At 43.0% G+C, this 12109-nt stretch overlaps 1 protein-coding gene across 3 annotated transcripts in view; it reads left to right on the top strand.

Annotated features, from left to right (window-relative positions):
• SLC9A1 (solute carrier family 9 member A1) overlaps positions 1 to 12109 on the top strand; it is a 185105-nt gene that overhangs the window by 121170 nt on the left and 51826 nt on the right. For all 3 annotated transcript variants that reach the window (XM_060784525.2, XM_060784526.2, XM_060784527.2), the window contains exons 2-3: positions 33 to 493; positions 6612 to 6862. In XM_060784525.2, coding sequence (XP_060640508.2) covers positions 33 to 493; positions 6612 to 6862 — 712 coding nt within the window. The remainder of the gene's footprint in view (positions 1 to 32; positions 494 to 6611; positions 6863 to 12109) is intronic.

Raw genomic sequence — 12109 nt, forward strand, 5'->3', positions numbered from 1 at the left:
GCTTACCCTTTCCCTCTTTGTTCTCTTTCCAGGTTTCCATGTGATTCCCACCATCTCCAGCATTGTCCCGGAGAGCTGCTTACTCATCGTCGTGGGGCTGCTGGTTGGGGGGCTAATCAAGGCCGTGGGGGAGGACCCCCCGATCCTGAATTCGGACGTCTTCTTCCTCTTCCTCCTCCCGCCCATTATCTTGGACGCTGGCTATTTCCTACCTTTGCGCCAGTTCACAGAGAACCTGGGCACCATCTTGATCTTTGCGGTGGTGGGCACCCTCTGGAACGCTTTCTTTGTGGGCTCCCTGCTGTATGGCGTGTGCCAGATCGGAGGCACGGGCTTGACCGACATCGGCCTCCTGGCTAACCTGATTTTTGGCAGCATTATCTCAGCGGTGGATCCCGTTGCGGTGCTGGCCGTGTTCGAGGAGATCCACATCAACGAGCTGCTGCACATATTGGTGTTTGGAGAATCTTTGCTGAATGATGCCGTCACTGTGGTGAGTGGAAAGCAGCTTTGGCAGAGAGCTGTGCATTTGGGGTTTCACTACTTAAGACAATATATTAGCTAGAATCATACTCGTGATTTATGCAAATGTTCAACTAGGGAATATTTATTATGATTGTCCCTCCACATCTGTAGTTTTGATTAAAGTGTTCTCTTTAGGAATCTCTAGGGTGGGAAAGTTGCAACCACGAAGTCCAGCCTTGGACTTGAATCCCAACTGAATTAATGGCATTTATATAAGTGTACAACAGATCTCACAACCCCTGAGGATGCCTGCCATAGATGTGGATGAAAAGTCAGGAGAGAATGCTTCTGGAACATGGCCATACAGCCTGGAAAACTCATAACAACCTTCTGTACTTTCTATTCATCAGTTGATTCAGTGGGCAAAACTGAGGCTACCAACTGGATCCGGATCTTTGTGCAGGTGAGGGAGAGCATGTCAAGGTGGAGGAAGGCTCGTGCTAGCGAGTCTGTTCAAGGCATGAGGGTTCTGTGTGGGAAGTTTGGCCCTATTCTATCATTGATGGAGTTCAGAATTATCTTTGATTGTAGGTGAACTATAAATCCCAGCTGCTACAACTCCTAAATGTCAAGGTCTATTTCCTTAAACCCCATCTGTGTTCACATTTGGGATATCGAATACTCATGGTAAGTTTGGTTCAGATCAGGCATGTGGCCGGGGGGGGGGGGGGGGGGGCTTGAGGGGCTTCAGCCCCCCCCCCCCCCCCGAAATTCTCATGGTGGTTTGCGAAAAGGCCTTACTGGTGCATTATTTAAACTGTTATGTTTATTCATACCATGATCTGATCACCATACTCAATATATCCCATATGCATGGGGGTATTGGGGTAATGATACAAAAGGTTTGCTAGGGTAAACCCTCTTTCACTCAGTCTCAGCCCCCCCCCCCCCCGAAACGAAATCCTGGCTACGGGCCTGGTTCAGATCCATCATTGTTTGAGTCCGCAGTGCTCTCCAAAACTCAAGGCCAATGCCCACAAGTATTTTCTGTTGGTCATGGGAGTTCTGTGTGCCAAATTTGGTTCAATTCCATCATTGGTGGAGTTCAGAATGCTCTTTGATTGCAGGTGAATGATAAATCCCAGCAATTACAACCCCCAAATGACAAAATCACCCCCCCCCCCCCAACCCCACTAGTATTCAAATTTGGGCGTTTTGGGTATTTGTTCCAAATTTGGTCCAGTGAATGAAAATACATCCTGCATATCGAATATTTACATGACAATTCATAACAGTAACAACATTACAGTTATGAAGTAGCAACGAAAATAATTTTATGGTTGAGGGTCACCACAACATGAAGAACTGTATTAAGGGGTCGTGGCATTAGGAAGGTTGAGAAAAACTGCATTAAAGGTACAGGAGCCCTCTCCAGTTTTCAGTATAGCCAACTTAATAGTGACAAATCCATTCTCTTTCCAGGTCTAGAATAGATTTTTTAATGACTCATTTGGATAGTCAACTCCCTTGAACCCATGACTACTACCCATGGTGGCAGTATTTCCACATTTTCAGGTTGACAACATTGTGAAAGCATCAGCCTGTCTAGTCTTGTTTCAGCATCATGGTGAACCTGATACCCTCTGGCCTGTTGGGAAAGGTTCTGGGCCAGAAATGGGAAAGAGAAGGTGAAAAAACATAGTGAAATGACTCCCACAGCCTCTATTTTCGGGCAAATAGTTCAAAAGGTCTTTTTGGTTCCAATGTCAGTTGTCCCTCCCAATGAACTTCTCACCATCTCAGTTGATAGCCAAACTGAATCTAAATATGTCCAAAAAGTGATTCGTAATTATTTTGGTACTAATGTTGGAGAGTGGTCACTGGTCAAGTGGTTCCCAGTCAAAAAAAGTTTGTTCTAGCGAAATACTGGCCTGGGGGGGTGGATACTGGGAGTTGTATCTCCAAAAATAATTTTCCCAAACCCTAACTAAATCAAAAGAAGATCAATCAACAAAGGAGGATCAGGACTCTTGTCCTGACAATCACATGGTTGATTGTTAGTATTTTGATACTGGTGGAACAGACTTTGATTGTGTTCCCACTGACCTAAATGATTCCAAGAATAAATAGCTAAATATAAAAGGGTCGCTAAAAATAAACATAGTGCTCTGCTCTACATGAAATTGTTTTCTTTCAAGAGTAATAGCATGGAACAGGAATGACTGGTATGTCTTCAGGGCAGTGGTTCTCAACCTTCCTAATGCCGCAAGCCCTTAATACAGTTCCTCATGTTGTGATGACCCACAACCATAAAATTATTTTCATTGCTACTTCATAACTGTAATTTTGCTACTGTTATGAATCGTAATGTAAATATCTGATATGCAGGATGTATTTTCATTCACTGGACCAAATTGGGCACAAATACCTGTTACGTCCAAATTTGAGTACCGGTGGGGTTGGGTGGGGGGGATTTATTTTGTCATTTGGGAGTTGTAGTTGTTGGCATTTATAGTTCCCCTACAATCAAAGAACATTTTGAATTCCACCAATGATGGAACTGAACCAAATTTGGCACATAGAAGTCACATGACCCACAAAAGATACTGGAAGGGTTTGGTGGACATTGACCTTGAGTTTTGGAGTTGTAGTTCACCTACATCCAGTGAGTACTGTGGACACAAACAATGATGGATCTGGACAAAACTTGGCACAAATACTCAGTATGCCCAAATGTGGTGATGTTTGGGGAAAATAGACATTTGGGAGTTGTAGTTGCTGGGATTTATAGTTCATCTACAATTAAAGAGCATTCTGAACCCCACCAACGATGGAATTGAACCAAACTTCCCACACAGAACCCTCATGACCAACAGAAAACACTGTGTTTTCTGACGTCTTTGGTGACTCCTCTGACACTCCCTTGTGACCCCTTCCCAGGGATCTAGACCCCCAGGTTGTGAAATGATGCTTTAGCGAATGTGGCACCATTTTGTTGCAGACCTTTCTGAAAACCACAATTCTTTCTAGTTCTCTGCAAGGTAATGTGTGGTATTTTCATTTTGGAGTTAAAACAGAAGTTTTTCCAAGACAATGTATAAATGTTCATGCCTCAAACTAATAAGACTCCCAGATCAAAACTAGCCATTGAAATCAGATGCGTACAACACATTCAACTAAATTTTAATGATATACCACCAGAAGCAGGAAATATTCTAAGGAGAAAGGGAGGGATCTATTGCTGCAATGTTCATTGGGTTTCAAAATTCTGGAGCGTGTGTGTGGTATTCCCGACCACTGTATTATTTATGTAGATAATAAGAAAAACAAACATGGAGGTGATTGACAGCAAATATTTATGTTTTGCTGCATTTCAAATCCTTTTAATCATATCCTTCATTAGGAAAATCAACAATAAAAAGTAACTGTTAACAATATTAAATATGCATTTGTGAATAATACATACACACCGGTTACTAAGAACAGTTATTTTTCTGGAACACTGCGTTGCATGTTTATTGTAGGCTTCCTGATCAAGGATTGCTAAAAACAATATAAAATAGGTTGAAATAATACATAGTTGTTGTATTGCGGCTGTGTGTTTATGGCCTGCTGGAATTCTCATTATGTTGTATGTATTATAGGTCCTCAACTTTCATGGTTAAGGGCATCACAAAAGGGGGAAAATGCAACGGAAAACACTTTTTGGTAACCTGAAAGAACACCTCTTAAGGGATCTTTAGATCATCTACTGCGATTCTATGGTCCACTTCCATTGCACTAGAAGACCTAGAGATTCCGAGAGATACCATGTTTATGACATCTTGGCTGTAAAAAATGCTGTAACTGAATGGATGCCTTTCCATTAATGTCCCAAATGTCATACTTTGAATGGTCATTTCACTGTCTTTTAGGATGGGGCTACATTACCTGAATTCCTTTGTTGATGTATATCAGATGTATAACAGAATTTATTTGTTCATCATGTCAGAAGCAAATTGAGAATACAGGTATAATGTATTACAAAACACATGCAAAGTTAAAAACTTGGCATTATACTAAATTTCCTTTGATCAAAAGCTGGCCACTTGGAGTGTCTCTGGTGTTGCTATAAGACGGTCCTCCATTGTGCACGTGGCAGGGCTCAGACCACATTGTAGTAAGTGGTCTGTGATTTGCTCTTCTCACACTCGCATGTAGTGGACTCCACTTTGTAGCCCCATTTCTTACTATTGGCTCTGCATCTCGTAGTCCCAGAGTGCAGTCTGTTCAGTGCCTTCCAAGTTGACCAGTCTTCTGTGTGCCCAGGAGGAAGCCTCTTATGCAGTATCAGCCACTGCTTGAGGTTTCGGGTTTGAGCCTGCCACTTTTGGACTCTCGCTTGCTGAGGTGTTCCTGTGAGTATCTCTGTAGATCTTAGGAAGCTGTTTCTTGATTTAAGTCATTGGCATGCTGGCTGATATCTGAACAGAGGATGGCCCGGATATATCAATGCCTTGGTCCTTTCATTCTTGGCTGCTACTTCCCGGTGGATATTAGGTGGTGCAAAGCTGTCTAGACAACTCCTGTCATGATGCGGCATGTCTCATTGAGCCACATCCACTGTTTTAACATTCCATACTGGGCATGCATGCTCAGCAGCAGAGTAGCAAAGCGCAAGGGCAGATGTCTTCACTGTATCTGGTTGTGATCCCCAGGTTGTGCCATTCAGCTTACTATGATGTTTTTTCTATCACTCACTTTTTCTTGATAGTCAACCAGTGCTTCTTGTAAGTCAGATCATGGTCCAGAGTGTCTCCCAGGTATTTGAGTGTGCTGCAATGCTCCAGGGGGATTCCTTCCCAGGTAATCCTCAGAGCTCGAGATGAAAAGCACACGCCTGCATTTTAGATGGATTAGGAATCAGCTGGTTTTCCCTGTATTAGGCAGTTATAGCACCTAAAACTTCAGAGTGCTTCTGTTCAACCATTTCAAAGCTCCCTGCTTGAGCGGTGATGGCACGATCATCAGCATAGATGAAACTCTCTGACCCTTCTGGCAGTGGCTGATCATTTGTGTAAATGTTAAACACTGATGGAGCAAGCACGCTCCGCTGAGGCAGGCAGTTCTTCTGTTTTTGCCATCTGCTTCTCTGACCCTGGAACTCAACAAAAAAGCTCCTGTTTTGAAGCAGATTTCCTATGAAGTGGGTGAAGTGGTAATCCTTTGTGATATTATACATTTTTCTCAGGAGCAGGTAATGATTTACGGTATCATAAGCTGCTACAGGTCTATGAAGACGGCACCTATAAACTGTTGTCTTTCAAAGCCATATTCTATATGCTGAGTCAGGTTCTTGCAGTATAACAGCATTCCAGCGGGGAAGCATGCGGGGAATGCGGAAGTGCATCATCAGCGTTGCAGATGGACGATGAAAGCGATAGCTCCCCTGGCGGCCAGAAAAAGTTAAATAGCCTCTGTGTATGTCTGTATATGTTTGTATGTCAAAAAGTGGCATTGAATGTTTGTCATATATGTATACACTGTAATCCGCCCTGAGTCCCCTGCGGGGTGAGAAGGGCGGAATATAAAAGCTGTAAATAAATAAATAAATAAAATAACAGAGGAAAGTAGCTTACAGTCTGTATAGGCTGAGAATCCATTCTTCCAAATTCTAAAATACTCCAAAATTTTCCGCACAGGTGGCAGAAACAGTGACACTTCTGTTTTCTGGTGGTTCAGTGGACACAAGCACTGAATATTACAAATATTGGGTGTACAATTGCCTCCAGTCTTTGAGCATAAGGTGTATACTCAATTTCCTGTTTAGACTTGGGTTCCATCTCTTGTATATGCAAGTTGTCCAAACCCAAAAGAGTCTGAAACACAGAACATTCCTGGTCCCAAGCATTTCAGATACTCATATAAAATATTCAATCTGTATTTTCCTTGAGGATTTGAAGGTAGTGATTTTTAACAGGGTCTGTGCTCCACAGGATGAATGCTGTGCTGATTTTAATCCTACCATTTAATCCATTTTTCCTTCTTTCCTTTATGTGATACTAATTTCCTGCCTCTTTCATCTCAGCATGCCTGCTGGCCATCTCTGATCAGTGCTTCCACGGGCTGAGATCGTTTCTGTTTCTCTTCCCTTCTTCTCCCTCCAGGTTCTCTACCACCTTTTCGACGAGTTTGCCAAATTTGACCAAATCACCGTAACGGACATTATCCTGGGGTTCCTGAGCTTCTTTGTGGTCTCCCTGGGGGGCGTCTTTATCGGCGTTGTCTATGGGGTCATTGGGGCCTTCACCTCCCGCTTCACATCCCACATCCGCGTCATCGAGCCCCTCTTCGTTTTCCTCTACAGCTACATGGCTTATCTGTCGGCGGAGCTCTTCCATCTTTCAGGCATCATGTCGTAAGTATTGGGCACAGAGTTGCGTGGGTAGCGCCACTGAAAGGGGAAACACTTTGTAATGTTGGAAGTGACTGTTAATTGACCGAGAGTGCATCTTACTTACTTAGGCGATCCCTCGTTGGACGAGTAAGATGGTCTTCCTTGATGACTATTTTTATGGGTTTGTAGGTGGCTGTGGTGCCCTATTCTTGACCCGCATCTTCTCCCACAGTGAAGGCATTGGTTTCCAGGTGGAAGGCGGTCCCGGTTGGGGTTGGCTTGACGTGCCTTCCTCCTGGCACGTTTCTCTCTTTCACCCTCCACTCGTGCCTCCTCAAATTCTGCAGCACTGCTGGTCACAGCTGACCTCCAGCTGGAGCGGTCAAGGGCCAAGGCTTCCCAGTTCTCAGTGTCTATGCCAGAGTTTTTAAGGTTCGCTTTGAGGTCATCTTTAAATCTCTTTTCCTGCCCACCAACATTACGTTTTCCGTTCTTAAGTTCAGAGTAGAGCAACTGCTTTGGGAGACAATGGTGAGGCATCCAGACAACATGGCCGGTCCAGCGGAGTTGATGGCAGAGGACCATCGCTTCAATGCTGGTGGTCTTTGCTTCTTCCAGCACGCTGATGTTTGTCCGCTTGTCTTCCGAAGATATTTGCTGGATTTTCCGGAGGCAGCGCTGATGGAATCGTTCCAGGAGTTGCATGTGACGTCTGTAGACAGTCCACGTTTTGCAGGCATAGAGCAGGGTTGGGAGGAGAATATCTTTATAGACAAGCACCTTGGTATCCCTACGGATGTCCCAGTCCTCAAACACTCTCTGCTTCATTCGGGAAAATGCTGCACTCGTAGAGCTCAGGCGGTGTTGTATTTCGGTGTCGATGTTGACTTTGTTGAGAGTGCATCTACACCACAAAATTAACACAGTTCGATACCACTTTAACTGTGTGGCTCAGTGCTATGGAATTATAGCAGTTGTCATTTTATGAAGTCATTAACTTTCTGTTCCAAACAGTGCCAATGCTTCGCCAAACTACAAAGACCAGGATTCCACATTATTGAACTAAAGTGCTATCAAACTGCATTAATTAATTAATTAATTAATTAAGTACTTTAACAGGATTTTCAATAGCTGATATGGGACAGTTGGATAGAGATTTTAGGAGAGTTGGGGTCAAAGAAGGAGTCTCATTGGTTAGTTTGGATTAAGAGGGACGGGAGTTAGGAATATTAACTATAGATGTTATGAGAGTTAGTCAGGGTTCCAAGTAGGGATTAGCTGGACTTCAGTTGACTAGGTAGTAATAGGAGAGATGGAAAATAGGAAAAAAAATATTACGAACATTACTCAGGGTCAGAGACAGAGATTAGTTGGACTTGGATATGGCCACGGTGGTCCATGCTCATGTTACATCGGGAATAGATTACTGCAATGTGTTCTACGTGGGGTTGCCTTTGAAGACTGTTCAGAAGTTTCAAATGGTCCAACGAGTGGCAGTCAGATTTCTCACTGGAGTGGGGTACAGGGAGTGCACAACTCTCCTGTTACATGAGCTCAACTGGCTGCCAGTTTGCTACCGAGCACAATTCAAAGCGCTGGCTTTAGCCTATAAATCCCCAAAGCAGCGTTTCTCAACTAGGATGCACATCAAACTTTCTCAACCTGAGGGGTCAGGACTACTGGGGTTCATGGGAGGGTGTCAGAGGGGTCACCAAATACCACCAGAAAACACAGTATTTTCCGTTGGTCATGGGGGTTGTGTGTGGGAAGTTTGACCCAATTCTATCATTAGTGGGGTTCAGAATGCTCTTTGATTGTAGGTGAACTATCAATCCCAGCAACTACAACTCCCAAATGTCAAGGTCTATTTCCCCAAACACCACCAGTGTTCACATTTGGTCATATTGAGTATTCGTGCCAAGTTTGATTCAAATCCATCATTATTTGAGTCCACAGGGCTGTCTGGATGTAGGTGAACTACAATTGCAAAACTCAAAGTCAATGCCCACCAAACCCTTCCAGTATTTCTGTTGGTCATGGGAGTTCTTGTTCATCATTGGCAGAAATGTATCCAATTGTCTGGTGATTATGTGGAAAGTGAATAGTGGTAGTTAAAGAGCACATTCTAAGGATTATTTCAGAGTGTGCCAAATCTGGTTCTATTCCATCATTGGTGGAGTTCAGAATGCTCTTTGATTGTAGGTGAACTATAAATCCCAGCAATTGCAACTCCCAAATGACAAAATCAACCCCTCCAACCCCACCAGTATTCAAAATTGGGCATATCAGGTATTTGTGCCAAATGTGGTCCAGTGAATGAAAATGCATCCTACATATCAGATATTTACATTATGATTCATAACAGTAGCAAAATGACAGTTATGAAGTAGCAAAGGAAATAACTTTATGGTTGGGGTCATCACAACATGAGGAATTTTATTAAGGGGTTGTGGCATTAGGAAGGTTGAGAAACACCGAATTAGATGAATGGCAGTGATGGAAGGAGGCTTCTTAAAGGTCCCCACATCTGATGGCTTCAAACTACAAGAAAGGAGATTCCATCTGAACATGAGGAAGAACTTCCTGACTTTGAGAGCCGTTCAGCAGTGGAACTCTCTGCCCCGGAGTGTGGTGGAGGCTCCTTCTTTGGAAGCTTTTAAACAGAGGCTGGATGGCCATCTGTTGGGGGTGCTTTGAATGCAATTTTCCTGCTTCTTGGCAGGGGGTTGGACTGGATGGCCCATGAGGTCTCTTCCAACTCTATGATTCTATGATGCCATAGCGATGGGACAGGAGGGGGTTCCTATTAGTTCCTATAAGCTTCCACAATTGAGATTGCCAGCAGTGGAACAAGTGGAAGTCCTACAAATAATAATAATAATAATAATAATAATAATAATAATAAACTACAAGAATAATAATAACAAACTACAAGAAAGGAGATTCCATCTGAACATTAGGAAGAACTTCCTGACTGTGAGAGCCGTTCAGCAGTGGAACTCTCTGCCCCGGAGTGTGGTGGAGGCTCCTTCTTTGGAAGCTTTTAAACAGAGGCTGGATGGCCATCTGTCAGGGGTGCTTTGAATGCAATATTCCTGCTTCTTGGCAGGGGGTTGGACTGGATGGCCCACGAGGTCTCTTCCAACTCTTTGATTCTATGATTCTATATAATAATAATAATAATAATAATAATAATAATAATAATAATAATCTTTATTTATAACCTGCCACCATCTCCCCAATGGGGACTCGGGGCGGCTTATATGAGACCAAGCCCATACAACAAATTACAATAAAATAAGATACAAGTTACAATAAAATAAACAACATCACAGAAAAATACAGAACATGTGACCACAATGGGAAAAAAAACCCAGTAAACCAAACATAATGACAGTGAGTTGTAGGATAGGTGGAAGATGCTCATACATGCTCTAAATAGACAGTTTAGAGTTAACTTTTAAATACTTTTAAATGGTATTGCTGCACGCAAATCTGTTTTATACCAAGATTTTTGATCTGCCCAGCTTTGCATTTTTCATAGTCTGTGAGTATACATGTGCCTTCAAGTTACATGTTGTCTTATGGTGATTCCATGGAATTCATAGTATTTGCTTAGGCAAGGAATCCTTAGAGATGGGTTGTTGTAGGTTTTTCCGGGGTATATGGCCATGTTCTAGAGGCATTTTCTCCTGACGTTTCGCCTGCATCTATGGCAAGCATCCTCAGAGGTAGTGAGGTGACTACCTCTGAGGATGCTTGCCATAGATGCAGGCGAAACGTCAGGAGAAAATGCCTCTAGAACATAGCCATATACCCCGGAAAAACCTACAACAACCCAGTGATTCCGGCCATGAAAGCCTTCGACAATACAAGGATTGGTAGTTTAGCAAGGTACTGGTGCTATTTAGTGAAGAAGGTTAAAGACCTTGAAAAACTACATCTTCCATGATTCTCTAGCATTGAGCTCAAGTGGTGTCACACTGCATTCATTCTATAGTGTTGACACATCAGAGGTTTAAACTGGAAGAGGCAATGACTGCCCCAAGGACACCCAATGAACTCCAAAGGCGGCTTGAACCCTTGTCTCCGAAGTCCTGCTGTTCCCAGAATCCGGAATTATGGGAGCCACAGTCCCAAAAGGCACCTTTTCTCTTGCTCTGGAAGTGCTCTGACACTAAGCTATGTTACTCTTCCTTCGATCCCTTAAATGTGGCCCTGCTGGCAGGGAAGAGGCTACACGTGACTGCAAAAAACAACAACACACACAAAGTATTGTAATTTCTGTAGTAACAAGAAGTCTGTTCTGCCTACAGAATACAATGGTCAGATTAAGAAAGTCAAAGCGTTGTTTTAAAGCATTTTTTGCACAATTTATTCATTCTGGGTGAATTTGACAACCTTTCACTCTGCTCCACGGCGCAGTCTGATTCGTCTGTCTGGTTGTGAAAACTTGTGTCACATTTAAACCTAATAATAGCACATCAAGAGCTTTGGCTACTTGGCTCTGAATTCTGTTGGTGATGTACATTCCAACCTAAAATTCAGAAGAGATTGAGATTGCAAAATTATAGCAGTTTGATCCCATTTTTACTGGTGCGTCTCCACTACAACCCCCTAAACTACAACATTAAAGTTGAATTCTAAGGGCTGCATTAAAGTTCAGATTCCCAGATTTCATAGAGTGAAGGCAAGGCATTTGAAGTGGAATATAGTAAAGGTAATGCTGGCCACATGACCTTGGAGGTGTCTAGGGACAACGCTGGCTCTTCGGCTTAGAAATGGATATGAGCACCACACCCCAGAGTCGGACACGACTGGCTTTAATGTCAGTGGGGAAAAATAGTAAAGGTAAACGTTTCCCCTGACATTAAATCTAGTTGTGTATGACTGATGGGGGGACAATGCCTGGCTCGAGAGCAGTACGTGTGAAAAAGATCTTGGAGTCCTCGTGGACAACAAGTTAAACATGAGCCAACAATGTGATGTGGCGGCAAAAAAAGCCAATGGGATTTTGGCCTGCATCGATCCTCCATATCTACAGATTCTGCACCTACTGATTCAACCATCTGCATCTTGAAAATATTGTTAAATACTTTGTTAAATAGTATTTAAATAGTATTGTTAAATACAGGAGCAGAATTCAAAACGATCTTGACAGATTAGAGAAATGGGCCAAAACTAACAAAACGAAGTTCAAAAGTGACAAATGCAAGATATTCCACTTAGGCAGAAAAAACGAAATGCAAAGATACAGAATGGGGGACG

This window comes from Anolis sagrei, chromosome X, assembly GCF_037176765.1.
Source record: "Anolis sagrei isolate rAnoSag1 chromosome X, rAnoSag1.mat, whole genome shotgun sequence".
Lineage (NCBI taxonomy): Eukaryota > Metazoa > Chordata > Lepidosauria > Squamata > Dactyloidae > Anolis > Anolis sagrei.